The sequence below is a fragment of the Protopterus annectens genome, chromosome 3.part0 (assembly GCF_019279795.1).
Source record: "Protopterus annectens isolate FY-2018-M chromosome 3.part0, PAN1.0, whole genome shotgun sequence".
NCBI classification, from domain to species: Eukaryota; Metazoa; Chordata; order Ceratodontiformes; family Protopteridae; genus Protopterus; species Protopterus annectens.
The window spans coordinates 1,117,316,640-1,117,335,692 of NC_056731.1; the positions used below are offsets into that span (position 1 = coordinate 1,117,316,640).

The following is a 19,053-nucleotide window of genomic DNA, read 5'->3' on the forward strand; positions in this document are numbered from 1 at the left end:
GAGTTTTTTTTCTCTACACTTTTTACCGCTAGGTATTTCTCCCCTTACCATCATTGGTAATCTTTTCTTTTTTTCATACCTTCAGGTATTCTTTTTTCTATCATGGCAGATAAGAAAGGTAGTCAGAGTTTTAAAAGGTGTTCTGATTGTGGACACAAATTACCTACATCTGATGCACACTGTTTGTGCGTTTATTGTTTGGGGGCGTCCCATTTATCTGTTGACCCACCCTGTACTATCTGTGAAAATTTTTCTAACAGAACCTTGTTAGAAAGGAAAAACAAGTTGTTGCTGAAGGGACTTCTTAAATCTTCCTTTCCAGAGGCTATTTCTGGGTCGGAGGCCTCAACCCCTCCTAGAGCCTATAAGAAAATTTTTGATGTTCCTACTGAGGCCAAGTCTTTGCCTTTGTCCCCGGCTGGGGACTCCCGCCAACCAAAACCTAAAAAAGCTAAAGTTTCCACTCCGGAACTCACTCAGTCAGCCCCATTGCTTTCAGTGCTTAGACTTTTGGCACTGAGGCCTTCTGCTCCATTAGTGATCTCGGCTCCATCTTCTCCTGCAGCCTTCACTGTATCGGCACAGAGGGGCTCCTCTGTTCAGACTATTACTACTACTGTAGTGGCACCGACCGCTCAGTCGGCGCAGACCTTGATCACGTTGGCTCCGACATCTTACTTGGAACCGACGCCTCTATTGCTGGCTCCAATTTTGTCAGTTCCAGCTTCGGTACCGACAACCACTTCGGCACCGATCTTTGTGTCTGTGCAGACCGTGACCTCGGCACCGAAGACTACTTCGGTGCAGACACCCGTAGCCCAGTCTCTCTCGGCACCGTTGTTCTCTGTGCATACTGGTGAAGTGGGCACAGAGTTTGCCTCGTCTGTGGACAGGCCTGTTTCTCCTTCAGTCTCCGTGAGGTCCACTAGAAGCCTTTCCGAACACTATGTGTTGTGTCTTGTGGATCAAGTGCTCTTGGCCAGAGGTATCCCACCCCTCAGGACCTATCCTTCCTTGGGAGGTGATCACCCATCTCCAAAGACCCCTTCTTATTCTCCTCCTTCATTTCCTTTGAAGTCCATGTATATAGCACAGTTTTCCCCCTCTGCGGTTCCCTTTATGGATCTCGCTAAGGAACCGCAGTTGCCTTCGTGGCAGGAAAGTTTTGCTACGACCCAGGATGACAGTTGTGACACGTGTAATTTGCTGCTCCACAGCCATCCAGGGACTCTGAGTCGGCAGGCTGAGCCACTTAGGGGAGGAGTAACCCCTGTCCTGGACATTCACTCCTCTTCAGGTGGACCAGCCTTCCAACTGATGGCGAAGGCTTTTGCTGCTGTCTATCCCCCCGCCCTTCTCTGGTACACTGGTTTCACAAGTTGCACCTAGTGGACACCGGATGCAAGGGACTCGTGACATATTCCCACAGGAAACTCCTTTTCTGCTGTCTTCCCCAGCTTTTCCCGCTGAGGAAGTCCACCGGAAAGTTTGTGTAAGAGGAAGCACATGGACTCCACAGTGGAGTCCCTCACTGAAGACACAGACTTTGATGAGGGGGAAGGATCCCCTCGGTCACCCTCTGAGGTATCCTTCGGTGATATCCTCGAAATCCTTAAACATAGAGGTGACTGGCAATCCTCTAATCAGACTTCTGAGGAGTCTGTGTTCCTGCAGGCTTTTCGCACCCGGCCCCCTACCTCCTGAGTTACTCCACCTGCCGATGAACTTGTCCGGCCCATCGTGCAGCATGCGTGGAAGGCTCCTGACACCATTGAAGCTATTCCCCGGAGGCCAGATAAGATTTTGTCCCCTCCTGCTACAGATCCCCATTAGTCAAAAGGTCTTCCTGTGGATGCTTTGGTGGTGGCGGCCGCAACAAAAAAGGATCTGGCAGAAGAAGAAAGCCAGACTCTCCCTCCACCTAACAAGAGTCCCGGGCCCTGGACAGGATAGGGAAGCGCACCTTTGCATCAGCGACCTTTACTATCAGGTCCCTGAATTATATGGCACACTTTACCAGGCATCAAAGGGATCTGATTTCCGAGCTCTCTGAAACCTTGGCTGGTGCCATCTCTGATGAGGTGCGTGACAAAGTGGCCTCTCAGTTAACCACCATTGAGTCTGTATCTAACTCCTATATGCAACTGATATGTCACGCATCAGAAGGAGCAGCTAGAGTGGCGGGTTCAGCTGCGGTCTTGAGACGACACGCCTGGATGCACTTGTGCAATTTTGCAGACCCCTTTAAGGCTTCCTTTCGTAATGCTTCCATTGAGGCTTCTTCGTTGTTTGGACCCAAAGTTAAAAGCACACTGGCCAGATGTGAACAGGACGGTAAGACCCTTTCTGCTGTAGGTGTCCATTATTCTTCCCATCAAAGTGCTTTCTCTCAAAACCAAAAGAGTGGGAAGATCTGGTTCAAGAAATCTCAGGGTCCTTTCCGTGACACACAGGCCGAGTTCTCCCCAAGAGGCAGATGGGGAAACTCACAGGGAAGATGTTTCTTTCGGGACAGAGAGGGTCCGCGTAACCAGGGTTCCAGAGATTCTTTCCCTGGCCAATCCTTCCAGCACTCCTGAAGAGCGGCCCAACTCCTTTCCTCTGGAGGTGGATGGGGGTCATTTCTCCTTATACTCTTCTGCCTGGCTAACCATCACCACCGATTCTTGGGTACAAAGGATTATAACCAGAGGTTATCATATCCCCTTCGATATTTGTCCTGTCCCTTCAAAAAACATTCCCGACATTCCACCCAGTCAAAGGGAAGAAGCAGCACTAGAGATAGAAAAGCTGCTAAGAAAGAGAGTCATCCAAATCGTCCCTCCAGACCAGATAGGATCCGGATTCTACGCAAAACTATTTTTGGTGCCAAAGAAAACCAGGGACTGGAGACCAATTTTGGATCTCAGTGTATTGAACAAGTTTGTGAGAGTACAAAAATTCCGGCTGGTCACAATACAGTCTATCCTCCCGCTTTTGGAAAAAGACAATTGGATGTGCTCGATAGATCTTCAAGATGCGTACTACCACATAAAGGTGGACAGGCCATCAAGAAGATTTCTGCGCTTCCGTGTGGGAGCCAGTCACTACCAGTTCAGAGTACTGCCCTTTGGACTCTCTACAGCCCCCAGAGTGTTCACAAAGTGCGTGGCAGTCATCACAGCTCACTTGCGACTTCAAGGATTCCAGTTGTTTCCATACCTAGACTAGCTCATTTCCTCCCCCACCAGACTTCTACTGGAAGAAGCCCTGGTATACTCTCTCCTCGTTGCAGAAAGGCTAGGCATAACCATAAACTGGCAAAAATCCAATCTCACCCCATCTCAGTCGACAGAATTCATAGGGGTTATCTTGGACACAAAGAACTGCAGAGCTGCCAGTCCAGAGCACAACAACTGATTCCAATCTTTTCAAGGGAGAAATCCACAGCTCACTCTGTCCTACAGCTGTTGGGTTCCATGGCAGCCTCCATCACCATTGTCCCCCTGGCCAGGTTTCTTATGAAGCTTCAACAATGGCTACTGCTCACACAATGTTATCCCTTTCAGCATCCTCTTTCAGCCAAGATTCGAGTAACCCACAGGTGCAAACAGGATTTAAATTGGTGAATGACACAATCTGTCATGATGGTCTCGCCCCTTCTCCCCCCCCCCAGCAACCCAAGGCCACAGTGACCACGGACGCCTCCCAGATGGGGTGGGAGGGGCTATGTCAGGGACAGACAGTCCAAGGCACTTGGTGCGAACTGGAGGCCAATCTGCATATAAATGTTATAGAGCTGAGGGCAGTGCTTCTGGCGTTGCAAGTATTCCGTCCCCTGCTGCCGTCTGGGACGATTGCTATTCAATCAGACAACATGGTGGTGGTCTGGTACATCAACAAGTGAGAGGCCATGAGAATATGGCAATGGGCGATGGCTGCCAACGTTTTCTTCTAGCAATGCACTTTCCCGGGAGTTCCATCGTGATAACAGACAGACTCAGCAGGTGCATTCTACAACCTCACGAGTGGTCCCTGAATCCCTTGATAGCGACGGAGATCTTCCACCGCTGGGGCCATCCTTGCTGCGACCTCTTTGCATCCCTGAACAACTACAAATGCAGCAACTACTTCGCCCTGATTCCCCCACCGGGACAGTCACTCAGGGACGCTGTAGTCCACGATTGGCCCTCAGGTGGTCTTTATGCATTCACACCTTTTCCCCTTATTCCCCAGTTTCTGAAGAAAGCCCATCGGTTGAAGAGCAAGGTGATCCATATTGGCCTCGTCAGATTTGGTTCCTCTTCCTTTGGCTTCACCTACTAGATAGACCATGGATTCTCCATCCAACCCCGGAGTTGATCTCGCATCCACAGAACCTGATTCATCCCAACTTGAACAGCCTGAAGCTCACAGCTTGGCTACTCCAATTCCCTTGATTGCCAGGCAGAATGATCTTTCTTTACCAGTACGTGACATCCTCATTGCATCTTGTACGTCTTCCACTAGAATTACTTATCTAAGCAAGTGGAAAAGATTTACCTGTTGGCTGAAAGTTAAACAAATAGATCCCTTCTCAGCACCAATGTCGATAATATTAGACTATGTGGCCGACCTTTTCCAATCGGGTCTATCGGCCTCTACCATTAGAGTTCATTTGGCTGCAATTTCTAATTTCCATGAGGGTGTCCAAGATTCCTCTCATGTCTCACAAATTGTGCAAGACCTTCATAAAAGGTGTGAATCATCTGAAGCCACCTTTTAGAGAATTTATTCAGCCATGGGATCTATCATTAGATGTCCTTCAAGGATGCATCTGCAGTCATAACAAATGGGTTGTCCTGTTGTCAGGCAGCCCTTCGGTCGGCCGGATTCCAAAGTCTGGGTCTGGCCTCGGCTGGTGTCGCACTTCACCCAACGTCATCTCTGCTGGTCTTCGGGTATAAAGGCATCAGCCGACGCCATTTTCCTCAGTCTTTCTTGCCGCGTGGCTCCCGAAGCAGAAGCTGTTCGCAAGTGCCGGTCGGTCAGATCCAGAGATTAATACTACCGAATACAACTTCGAAGACTTCTAAAAGCTAAGTACCCCGTTGGGGACTCTTTCTTGCCTCAGCCGATGTCAGAAAAAGTTACTAACTGTTTAACCTGTGGGAAACAAATACCTCATAAAGATTTCCACTCTTACTGTTTACCTTGTCTAGGCCCAGACCACGACGTAGCAGCTTGTTTAGCCTGTGCTTCCTTCAACCGATGAACGCTTAGGCGTCGGTCGGAGTTTGCGGAACAGTTTTTCGGCTCAGAATTTGCGTATATTATGCCGTCGGATCCTCCGACTACCCAAATTGTTAAGAAACGCAAAGAAAAGGACCGACACTCGCGGTCCGCGGTTTCGGCCAAAACCACGGTAAAACAAACCGCGAGTGTCTCGGTTTCGGCCGAAACCGAGCAAATGGTTCAATCTACAGCCGAATCCATGACTGCTACCGAGGCCCCTGCTACCCTAGCTGAATCGGCCTCTGAAATTTTGCCTACAAATGTGGTTTCCTTAGAGTTATCGGACACCATCTCTTTGGATGTCTCTACCCCAGCACGTGGTGCTGCTAGGCCTCCTGCAGCCATGTCTATAAAGGCCTTTGCCAGGGCTAAAGCAGCCAAAACTGCTAAATCAGTGCCTGTGAAGCCCCCCTCTCACAGGCCTAGCTCCAGTTCACAAATGCTTACTTTGGCAGAGGATCTCATCTCTCTAATAAGAGGATCCCAATCTCACCCAGACAGGGCCTCACAACCTCCAGAAAAGAGACCTAGAGCAGAGCCCCCAGAGCCAGGCTCCTCAGATGACTCTTCAGATGACTCAGACATTACAGACCATCCAGAGGCTCCTCTTTCTACTTATGAAGATTCTGATGCTGAGGAATCTGTTCCTTCTGCCTCTCCACCAGAGGAATTTTCTTTTGGGGAAACCTTACATGCCATGCGAGAGCAATTCCAATGGCAGGGACAAGATTTCTCAGATTCAAGAAAAAGGCTCAGGACCTTTTTACACCTACCGCAGCATAGGCCCTTAGCTATACCTCCAGTTCTTCCTGTTGTGGATGATGCATTTAATGATGTTTGCACTGCTCCTGATACTTTACCTCCAGCCCCTGCTAAGCCAGACAGGTTCTACAGGGTACCGGACACTCATCACCATTTATACAAGGCCCCTTTTGCAGATCCGGAAACCATCTCCCAGGGACCTAAGGCAGTTGCTTCGACCTCAGCTAAAAACCCTCTCCCTTCTGATAGGGAATCCAGGTCCTTAGAGAGATGGGGTAAAAAAGTATACACCTCCGCAACTCTCTCAGCTAGAGCTTTAAACTGTCAGTTTCATATGATCCAATACCAAGAGTTTATGCTTGATCAGTTAACTAAGAAACTGTCCTCTGATGAGTCCTTAGATAAGAAATATGTTCTAGAAATGGTGAATAACATTCAGCAGGTTAGTAACCATTCTTTAAAATGTGGCTATGATGCACTGGAGGCTTCTTTTAGATCAGCCATGACTGGCACAGTTATAAGAAGGCATGCATGGTTAAAAGAGCAGGTCTTGCCGGATCATGTTAAAGCAAAGCTTTTAGATGCTCCTATGGACAAGGTCAGTCTATTTGGTTCTCCTGCACAACAAGTAATGAAGAAAATGGAAGAGAAGGCAAAATCTGTACAAACAGTTAAAGATTTCTTACAGGTACAGCCCCAAGGTTCAGCAGGAACTGGCCTTCCAAAAATTGGTCCTTTCCAGACTCCTCTAAAAATCAGAGAGGCAGGAATAGACGTTCCAGAGGCAGAAATCAAACCAGAGGAGGTGCCTACAGGGGATGCCAGTGGCAAGGCAATAACCAACGAGGCACGGATGCAACCACTACCACTGCAACAGGACAATCACAGTGACTTGGTTCTAACACCGCCTACCAGGGAACAAATAGTAGCACCTTTAGGCGGAAAGTTAGCCTTATTTTCAAAAAAACTGGCACTATATCACAAGAGACAACTGGATTTTGCAAACTATAGACCAAGGCTACAGGTTTCATTTCCACACCTTACCAGCAAAAAGAGGAATGCCAAACCTGCCACCAAATCAAAGGTCAGAAGCCCTAAAACAAATAGCTCACTTAACAAAGATGAGAGCTGTGGAAAGGGTACCACCTACAGAACAGGGCAAGGGATTTTACTCCAGACTCTTCCTAGTACCAAGAAAGGAGAACAGTTGGAGACCTATTCTCGACCTGTCCGCTTTAAACACATTCATCATCATTCCAAAATTCAAAATGCTGACCCTACACCAACTTCTTCCCATGCTGGGCAAGGAGTATTGGTTGGTAACTCTAGATCTCAAGGAGGCATACCTGCACGTCCCCATACGACCAGTTTGCAGAAGATACCTCAGATTTCTTGCAGGATCAGAGCATTATCAATTCTCAGCATTGCCCTTTGGCTTATCTACTGTGCCCAGAGTGTTAACGAAATGCCTGGCATCAGTAATAGCTCATTGCAGGCTTCAGGGAATCCAAATTTATCCATACCTGGACGACTGCCTGATACAAGCCGACAACAAAAGCAAGCTGACACAAGACTTACAAAGGGTCATTTGCTTACTACAAGCCCTGGGATACACAGTCAATTTAAAAAAGTCAAAACTGATACCATCCCAGACAATAACATTCTTGGGTGCAGAATTGGACACAGTAAAACAGATGGCATTCCTAACTGCAGAAAAGCAAGAACAACTTCCTCTGTACTTCTTGGCTCTAGCAAAGCAGAACAGACTAACAGCAAGAAAAGTACTACAGGCCTTGGGTTTCATGGCATCCTGCATAATCTTGGTCCCCCATGCCAGACTGCATATGAGAAAGCTACAGTGGTACCTAAAGAATTTATGGTCTCAACACAAGCACAGCTTAGAAACCGAAATACCACTAATTCCATGCCTGAGACGAGAGTTCCTATGTTGGGCTCAGACATGCCAGGCAAACCCAGGATTGTCTTTCCACAATATTCAAGCAAGCCAAACCATCACAACGGACGCCTCAGATCTCGGTTGGGGGGCACACATGATGGACAAGTGCATTCAAGGCTTATGGACTCCAGATCAACTGCACCTGCACATAAATCAAAAAGAAATGCTGGCAGTAAAACTAGCAATCCAGAATTTCAAACCATTCCTCAAAGAGGGACAATTGATGATAAGGACAGACAACACCACAGTCATGTGGTACATCAACAAACAGGGAGGCACTCATTCATACCCCCTATGCCGAATGACTCTGGACCTCTGGAATATGGCTCTGAGCTACAACATTCCGCTACAGGCAATATTTGTACCGGGAAAAGAAAACATCCTAGCAGACATGTTAAGCAGAACTACCTCGGATGCTCACGAATGGATGCTATACCCGGACATCTTCAAGGCCATCACAAAGAAATGGGGAATACCACAAATAGACCTATTTGCATCCCCACTCAATCACCAGCTCAAGAAATTCTGCACAAGGACATACCACCCTCTTGCTTGGAAGGTGGACTCTCTATCCTTCAATTGGAAAGGCCTGACAGCATATGCATTTCCACCCCTTCCTTTGATGCACAAGGTACTACTGAAAATCAAAGAGGAACGACCAAGAATAATTCTGATAGCTCCAAATTGGCCAAGGCAACATTGGTATCCATTACTGAGGAGCATGTCTCGGGGGGGAATGTGGTCTCTACCCCTGATTCCCTTGATGTTGACTCAGAACAACTACAACATCTTGCATCCAAACCTGAAAACTCTACAACTCACTGCCTGGAACATTACATAAGAGCATCTAACCCAGAATTATCCCAAAGGGTTAAAGACATTATCATTGAGGCCCGCAGACCTTCTACTAGAAGGAACTATGCAGGAAAATGGAAAAGGTTTGTCACTTGGAGTACGGAAAGAGGGAAAGATGTGTCAAAGGTAGATATTGCCAACATCCTGGAGTATTTGGCAGAGCTCTTACATTCTGGCCTGTCCTATTCCTCCATCAAGATACATGCATCAGCTATTTCTGCAGAATACAGCCTCAATCACCCTGTCTTCTCGCATCTTCTACTCAGACAATTCCTCAGAGGAATTAAGAATGTAAAACCTCCTAGGAAACCACCATTACCAGCATGGGACTTGAATTTCATGCTAGAAAAACTGACACTCCCTCCATTCGAACCAGCAGCAACAGCAGATCTTCAACACCTATCCTGGAAAACTGCTTTCCTTCTGGCAATTACTTCAGCAAGAAGGGTTTCGGAACTACAGGCTTTAATGGCAGTACAACCCTTCCTAATCTTCCATCAAGATAGAGTATCCATGAGAACTAATCCTACATTTATGCCTAAGGTGGTATCCAGACTGTCTCTAAACCAGGCAATCCACCTACCAACTTTCTTTCCCAATCCACAGAACAAAGGGGAAAGACTGCTACATACCTTGGATGTACATAGACAGTTACGCTACTACCTGGACAGAACCAAGGGCAAAAGAAAAACTGACCAGCTCCTAGTAGCCTATGCAACAGGAAGGGAAGGAAAAGCAATTTCCAAACAGACAATCTCAAAGTGGATAGGAAATTGCATAAGATTCTGTTACTCCTATCATGGAAAGCAAATTCCACAGAACATAAGACCTCATTCTACAAGGGCTACAGCCACTACCACAGCTTTCTTACGAGGAGTGGCTACCAAGGACATTATTGAGGCTGCTACTTGGACCTCCGTGCATACATTTGCCAAGCATTATAATTTACCTCTATACTCTAGATCCCGAGCAGGGTTTGCCACTGCTGTGTTGCAAGGGATCCTAAGTACACCATAATTCTTATTCCTCCTCCCCTAGTTTGGCTATGGTATTCTACCCATTTGTTATGACTGCAGATGCATCCTTGAAGGACATAGTACAGTTTTGTACCTACCATAAATGTAGATGTCCGAACAGGATAGCATCTGCAGTCAGGATTACCCACCCTCCTTCCCCTCTGTGGTACTCCTAGGGTATTGCCCACCTAATAGCTAGCTGGGGGGGGATCTCTTATGGTGTATTTGTTTGTATATATGTACATTCATGCATATTTTTTGTACTTGCCTTCTACTTTTTGGCAAACATTGGCATTTTACCAAAAATTTAGCTATCCAAGAGGGCCACTGGCATCTGGGGCAAGAAACACTGAGGAAAATGGCGTCGGCTGATGCCTTTATACCCGAAGACCAGCAGAGATGACGTCGGGTGAAGTGCGACACCAGCCGAGGCCAGACCCAGACTTTGGAATCCGGCCGACCGAAGGGCTGCCTGACGACAGGACAACCCATTTGTTATGACTGCAGATGCTATCCTGTTCGGACATCTACATTTATGGTAGGTACAAAACTGTACTTTCTACAATCTCTGACAATGCCACCCTTCGAACCAGCTTCTTCTTGCGACCTCAAGCATTTGTCATGGAAAACCTTGTTTTTGGTCGCCATTACGTCTGCCAGACGTATCTCCGAGCTTCAAGCTTTATGTATCAAGAGTCCATACTTGATTTTTCATAGAGATAGAGTGTCTTTGAGAACTAATCCTTCATTTCAGCCAAAAGTGATATCTGAAATGTCTATTAATCAAACCACTGAATTGCCAGTTTTCTTTCCCAATCATTTAAACAGAGGAGAGTATTGCCTACATACCCTAGATATCCACAGACAAATCCATTTTTACTTAAACAGGACTAGGTCCTTCCGTAAATCTGACCAGTTATTTTTGGCCTTTTCTGGACCTAGATTAGGATCTGCTGTTGCTAAGGTCACATTAGCTAGGTGGTTGAAGGACTGTGTGACCTTTATTTATACACAATGTAATATCTCGTTGCCTACTACCATGAAAGCTCATTCAACAAGGTCGGTGGCAACTTCTGCTGCTTTCCATGCCAGAGCTTCTTTACATGACATCTGTACAGCTGCAACTTGGGCTACACCTCATACCTTCATCAATCATAACGAATTGGATTTGGCCTCCAGGGGAAGAGCATCTTTTGGTTTTATGGTGCTCAGAAATGTCCTTCCATGAGAGCCTTCCAGGAATTAGAGGTAGCTGGGGACTCTGTCCCATGCGTAAGGAATGAATGAGGATTAACAATATCAGGTAAAGAAGTTATGTCTTACCATAAAGTTCCATCTGTATTGTTGATCCTCGTTCAGTCATTACGACCCTCCCTCCTTCCCCCTCCTGTGGCTTCTAGTGGATCTCACCATCCGGTTCTCTTAGGTCATTTGACCAGAGGTAGCCTCTGCCTTCTTTTGACTTGCAAACTCAATCTGAGGTAACAGGGAGAGGGGGATTATGGTAAGAGTTCAGCTCGAGAGTTTGTAGCTGACGCGAGCTTGGAAAATGGCCGGCTCCGTTCCGAGGTCGGAACAGATAATCATGCGTAATGACTGAACGAGGATCAACAATACAGATGGAATGTTATGGTAAGACCTAACTTATTTTTATATAGATATATTCAGAAGTTTGTCATTGAGCTTATGCGCATACCCAGTTTTCTACTTATGTCTTTCAATAAAAAGTATAAAAATGATTTAACTATTTTTCATTGATAAACTCACTTTATATAATGAAATGAGTTTGCCAGCGTAGAAAAATGAAAATTGGCCCTCATGTTATCTATGGCTATTTAAATGACATTTGTTAGGAAGTGCTGCAAACACTGTTTGGAAAGTATACCCTGTATAATTTATAAATGAGTTATTATGGATCTAATGCAGTGTCAAGAGAAGTGTCAGTTTTACTAGTATGTATGTAATTTTATTTATTATTTTTTTAAGTTTAGCGTTTGGACTGTGAAATTAAGATTTTGAATATATTTTGTTATTAACAGCCTTAAAACGGATCTAGTTCAACTTAAAAAAAAGTTAAGTGAATGATCCCATATTCACTGCAGGTGATTTTAACCGCCACCCACTTGTTTTTGCCATGCGATTAAGCAATAGAGATCTCAAAGGTAGCATTTATTCCAGCACCAGCCAGTATGGGGGCTTTCTCCTCACAAACCCAGTCTCTTAATTCACTACCATATAGTTGTGCAAGCTTTGAGAAAAGTTAGATAATTCTGTTTTGCCCAAGTTAGTGCCATATGTTTTAGACATCATGAGTGTGGGGAAAGAGCCCCCATATCAGACAGGTATGAAAGCCCCCCATGCGAAAATGTTTTAATATTGTGTTTTTAAGCTGAATTGTTTCCCTGGTCAGATTGGGAGGTAGAATACTGCAGTCATAAGTTTGGGCCTTGCCAAGCTTGGATGTGATAAGCTAAAATAGACCCGCTTAAAATCACCTCTGCTGTATGGGATCTTTAATAATCAATTTTTCTGTCACAATCTTGGATATGTGGAATCATAGTATGTGGTATGTTTTTGCTCTTATATTTTTACTTCTAAGTTTAAAGTTGGGTTGATTATTTTATTTTGTAGAAATGAATTCGGAAGAAGAGGATCAACTTCTCCGTGGGGCTCGAAATGGAAATTTGGATGTTGTGCAGCAGTTGTTACAGTGTAGAACTAATGGTGAAGTTACATTTGACATCAGCTGCAAAGGTTGATAGTTATTTTCTTTGTAAAACAATGTAAACTTGTTCCCTGGAAATGATTGCTGTTTATACAGAAGCTGAAATTAACATATTTTGCTTTAATATTTACATTTACTCTACATTTTTCAGATGCCTATTTATTCATGTTTGGGACTAGAAGGGGGAGACGGAGCCCATCTTAGTGAGCAACAGGCATAAGGTTTAGACCTAATCCTGGCTGAGGCAGTAGTTGATCATAACACAACTCAACTGACTTAAACTTTCCCATCTTCTCCTCTACAACCAGCTTATATTAACTCATAAGATTCTCTACTACCATGATAAAACTCCAGCATTACAAAACCTAATACAGTCTTACTCCAACACTAGAGTCCTACACTCCAACAACAAACCTCTTCTTCAAGTCACTAAAGCCAACAACTCCGCTGGAGCCTCTTTTTACTCGCACTTTATCTTCAAAAAATGGAACTCTCTGCTCGCTAATATATCACCCACTATGTCCTTAGCTCAGTTTAAAAAAGCCCAAAAAACTCCCCTCCAAGTCAATTGGATCTGTAACTGTGACTCACCAGGCTGGCCTAACTCCAGCACTCACTCTGGTTTCACCCAAGGTTAACACGCATACCTTGTAGTCAGAGAGCTGAATGTTCTTTATCTTGTAAGTCTTATTCATATACCTCTCTCTTCCACTAATGTTATCCCCTTCTCTAGCTTGACATCTGGTCCATGCTCTGCATTCCTATATTACTGAATCACTTAAATCATCATGCTGTTGCACAGTCTTTAACTGCGTTATCTTCCTACCTATTTAATGTCCCAATTATCATTCCTACTTATGGCTGATGTACATTATAAGATTTTAAACCCTAGTTGTTTGATGAAATTTGCAGAACTGTTTTCTGCTTAATGCTATTTGTATAAAGTTTTATTCTGTTATCTCTGTTCTTATTGATGTCATTTGTATAGTGTCCTTTTCTACATAAAGTTATCCTTCTATGTAATTGTATTTCATTAATGTATGTTATATTTGGAGCTTTTCTCCCCGGGCCTTCGCTGAAAAGGACTTGTGTCCAGTCGGACTTTCAACCAAATGTAAAATAAATAGTATATTTCAGTATATTTTTGTTGGCAGGTAATGTAATTGTTTTGCCTAACGTGATTGATATGGGAACATATGAGCAAATCATCATACTGAAGAAAGAAGATATTTAATCTGCAAGTTCACCAGTGTACTGTAATTGTACTTTATGTATCTTACCACTGCCCCATGGTTTCTTTTCTGTATCCCAGGTCTTTTGTTGATAAACACAAACACTATCATGCAGTCTGTTGTAGTATCATACCACCCTTTCTGTTAAAGTACTTGAGCTGTTTTTTTTCCTTTTTTTATATCCGTGCATTTTTAACTCAAGAAAACAAAGCAGAACAATGCAAGACTAGATACTTGCTAAAAAACATAATTCTTAACATTCTTTTAAATCAATTTCCATCCAACCTCCTCATTTTTACCCTTTTAATTTCTGGCATAGTCACAGATCATGGGCTAAAAGGCTAATGTTGTCTCAATAAAATCTGGCACTGGGTAAAAATAAATATTTTCCATTATTAAATGTGATTTTATAAATAAAAGAATGGGCTGCATTGCATTTTTTCCAGTCGCTGGAGGACCCATCTCTTGTAGGCTGTATTCTCATTTTCTCATCTCTGTTCTAGGACATCCAACACCTGATTTGTCCCTTGGGGTGGGGAGGTGCATTTTCCAACACCTTGTAATCTTTTTTTGTTTTTTTTCTTGTTGGCAAATAACACTATAACCTATATCAGTCCGATATGTTTTTTTATAGATTACCATCTAAAGGGATCCATAGAAGGAAACACTCCCAGGTCAGACTAGTATCACAGTATAAAATCTCCCTTAAAAAGAAACATGAGCATCTTTTTTCAACTTGTTACCTTGTATAATTCCCGAAAGTATATACCCAATTACCTGGTTTCTCACATCTCCAGTAAATTGGGGAAACACTGAAAAACATTTTTTAACCATTGTATAAAAATACCTGTAGATGTGTCAGGTTGATAAAGCATGCCTAGATAAATGATATGTCTGATACCACTGAGGCTCCAATATTTCTCTGTATAGTGACTATTGCCAAGAATGGACTACATCTTGAGTTATTGGATTGAATATATCCAGAAACTAGTGTTTAGTGTACTTGCCTTTGTCATAAGTGTTTCCTTTAGTCTAACTTGAAACCACCTAATCAGTAAGACCATTTGTTCTAATACAGATTTGCCCATTTCATCTCTCTATATATTCTAGACAGGATCATAAATCTAAAACAAAAATTTTGGTGGTGGTGGAGTTTCAGGTGGACATCAGCCCTTTGAGCTGGGTTTACCAAACTTGTCAACTGCCATAAGAATACAGCATTGGCTGTTCTTTCATCAGACTTGTTATATGATGTAGGCATTTGATGCACCTGAATACTGACAGTTGTCAAAAAATTCTCTAAAGACCTGTCAATATAAATTTCAAAATTAAGCCAGTATCTATCTTGATAAGCAGAATACCAGTATGAAAAATATTAAAATCAGTTCCTAGCGCCCTTGACCTTTACTAAGCCCTTCTATCAGGGTGCTTTTCCATGCTTACAGAGTGTATCTGGCTCCCCTAACCCCCCCCACATTTTCCTGTAGAATTAATAACTTGCTCCATAAAGCCCCCCCCTTTTTTTTTGTTTCTGATAGAAAAAATTAATGACCATTGTTTTAATTTTACTATCAAACCAATTTAGGGGGACTAGAAAGGCCTGTACCTGGATACAGGAGCAATGGGAGCACAAACAAAATCACCATTTTCACTCCCCGGTCAGGGAGTGAGTGTCGCATTTCAGAAACAATTTTCAGATCGTAGATTCATGCTGTCTGTATGTCGGGTCTGCAGAGCTTTCCACCATATTGCTCATAATATCCTAAATGTTTTAATTTATTTTCCCCATCTAAAAAGTCCTTATCAAGTCAAATATTATAACAAAGTTAATTGAAACTGCCGTCATCTTGGTTACATTGTGTATATCCCTAGTAGGTAACGAAGGTAGCAAGATTATTCATCCAACTATTCATCAGCTTATGGAAGTCATTCTGAGGATTTCTCAGTATGACTCTCACGTCATCAGCAAACAGAAAGCTTAGCCTCTTGGCCTGCAATACTGAAACCCTCTATTGTTGACTTATTAAAGCCAAAGTACCCCGATATTATGTAAAGAAGCATTCATCTGTACAATCTAAATTTCTCTGATAATTGGGATGCTGTTTTCTTTTTAGCCGTAGACCCCAGAAGCAGTATGAACTCATCAGGGAAATGCATTTTCCTCTCATTTTAGAACGCAAAAGGTCACCAGACTTGATCAAACACATTGTCAGATTCAAGGCTCAACAATGAGAGCAGTTTATCAGGTTTGTTTGCATAAAGTTACACCATACACACACACAGACCCACACTGGTCTAAACGAATTACCTGTGGTAAGAAAGGGGATGGCCGTTTTGCCAGTATAGACATAAAAACTTTATAACCATGTTTCAAAAATGATATGAGTCTGTAAGAGGACTGCTTAGTATTGCAGTCTGTTAAAAAAAAAAAAAAAAATGCAAATGTATCTCCTTGTACGAATTCAATCCTCAATCCTAATCTTTAAAGAAAAATTAAGGCTTGCCTGAAATACCAAATCCTTTAATCCTTTCCAAACTCTGGTATTTTGAAAAAAAAAAACTGTGCTTGGGTTCCTTTACTTGCCTCAACAGTCCAGTGATTGTGGAATATACTATGAACAAGCCAAATAATATGAGACAGACTCTACTCCCTTGGCACTCAACATGTCAAAGTACCCTCTTTACACACACGTCTACAAACCACAAACCAGCCCTAACAAGCAGGTTATTATTAAAGCAGTATAAAACAGTTCCACAAAGTAGGTGGATCCTCGGATCTTGAAATATTTTTTATATGTCTTTCACAGATTTCACAGATTCAGAAAGTCCCGTGCTACCTAATTCTCCTGTGAGAAATCCTGAAGGTCCTTCACTTTTCCATCAAAACAAGTTTGTGTACCAAAATCGTGAATGTTGCTGGATACAGTGACTTAAATTTAAAATAGTTTCATCCTGCAAAGTCTTGTTGCAGGTATAAACAAGGCTCACTGACTTGTCACTGCTGAATAATTCTGATCAATGAAAGTTCTATTGGTTGCACAAAGCATTTGATTTCCACCTTCCAGAGCTGACCCAAGTACCTGCTCTTTAGTAGAAAATGTCTCAAAACAGACTAGTATCTGTCTGGGTCTGAGGGCTCTCACCTCTGTGCTCTGTTAGAATACTGTGTGCGCCCATGGGATTCCGTTCCGTTCAGTCAGCTGATCAAGCAGAAATTTAGTTATATTTGCACCTTCCACTTACTCTGGGAATCAAAGAAACTTCAGATTTTTGCATTTCAGGTGGTCTTCATGGTCTGCTAACATTTCCTGTAGAACCTAGGCCTTCACTTCAAGCACTTGAGACCAGTCCTTCAAGTATTTATTCTCTACTTCAAGTACTTGCAGTGAATTTGAGTGGACAGTTAGGATGGACTTTATTTTTCTTCAACATGGCTGTAGCCATATAGTCATCAGACTTTGAATTGAGTCCCTATATTTTATCATTATTTTTTTTTTATAGCTGTTCAACAATCTAAGCCAATGATGGTTGCTCCTACATTTTTTGGCTGCATGTTGAGCTCTTTGCTGCTACATTCCCATCTGTATTCTGGTCCAGTGATTCCTTTCTTCGAATTAAAGTATTTTAGCATGGCCTTTGTCAGTTTCCTGACATTAGCTTCCACTAAATCACACTGCATTGCACATTCCCCAATAAATTACGTCCACCAAAAAAAAAAAAATAAATAACACCATCTTTGATAATTGCCCAGGTGAAGGGCAGTGGGAGAACAGAATAAGAGTGTAATTGTGCTTGGCATTGTGCAAATTGTCCTCCCACACAGTACTTGACTTTGAGTCATCTGTTTTCCACTGCAACTAATATCACCTTCCCATTCTAGAATTCCAGTTTATGCTGTAACTGTCCTTCATTTTATGTCAAGTATTTACCTTTGTATCCTGAGATTGCCGACTGTATAGCTAGCCCAATATGCAAACAATGTTGTAGTTTCTAATGTATATATGCCTGACAACTAAGTATTTCCTCATTCTCAGCCTGTGGTTTCTCTACAATGTTTTGTTAATTTTTTCTTGCCTGTTTTTGCCAGTGTAGTCTTCTTTAGTTTGCATGACCAGCACCACCAAGCATGTCACCTGAGCAACTGCTTTCAGTGTTACTTATTGTGGAAGGATGACCTCTGTATCTTTTGAATCTTAATTTCCAAACAGTCTACTCAAAATATTGTTCACCTTCACTAATGCCTCTTTATATTCTATCATTTGAGCCTCTATCCTACTATGTTATTTATGTAGCTACACATCCATCCATACTTGTTTGCTTGTTTCTGAATTCTTTTCCTCGGAAGTGTGTGATCTTGCATTGCTTTGCACAACAGTGAAGTTGCATTTTTGATAGTTCAACACTGAATGCTACACTAGGTCTTGCTGGAGAATAACCCCTCCATTGATTTGCCTCAACACTAGTCTTGGTGACATTTGTGCACAGATCAATTTTCCTTGCTTAACCTCAGTGTGGTATCTGACATGCATATTGAACAGGACCAGTCCTGTGCTTAGCTGCTGCTGTACTCCACTGCCTGCTTTTTTAAATGATGGTTCCCTTTCTCATGATTACTACCATCTTTGTCTCACTCGAGTAGTCCATTTCTCATCATCATTTTGGGTCTTTCCATATCCTTGAATTTGTGCTGCATCTTGTAAAGTATAGGTTCATACTAGGCTATCTGCCCTAGGGCATTTATAAGCCTAGCCAGAGTGTGTTTGGCTTTCGCCACCCATTTTAAATTAATTTTGCTATGCCCTTTTTCGAGGTTAGTATACTGTGCCTCTGTCTAACAGTGACACAGAAGTGATATCCGGGGTAAACCTACTATCTCCCATCTACTCATCAAGATTCCTCTTAAAGAGAGTCAGTGAGGGACTCTGCCTAACCTGGACTGGGATTTTATTCCAGAGTGAAGGGAGCCTCTGGGTTATGAATCTGTCCCTCCGGCATGTCCTATTTAATTCAGTGCTGAGGTTCAAGTCTCTCGAGCGCTTAGCTTGATGGGATTTGGATTTCCTGAGGTGCAGCATGTCCATTAATTCCGGGTTGGACATGGCTTTATACGTCAGGCACAGATTGCCTTTGAGCAGGCGGTATGCCACTGAGTAGAGCTGGAGTTTCTTTAACCGGGCAGCATATGGCATCTGTTTGAGCCCTTTGATCCTCTTGGTGAGGTACTTTTGGGGTCTTTCCAGTTGCTGCAAGTGT

At 43.2% G+C, this 19,053-nt stretch overlaps 1 protein-coding gene across 1 annotated transcript in view; it reads left to right on the forward strand.

The window, feature by feature from the left end:
* Positions 1–19,053, forward strand: part of OSBPL1A (oxysterol binding protein like 1A) — a gene marked incomplete in the record, with an annotated part of 2,690,541 nt that overhangs the window by 157,128 nt on the left and 2,514,360 nt on the right. The window contains 1 exon segment of the mRNA XM_044065352.1: positions 12,475–12,597. Coding sequence (XP_043921287.1) covers positions 12,477–12,597 — 121 coding nt within the window.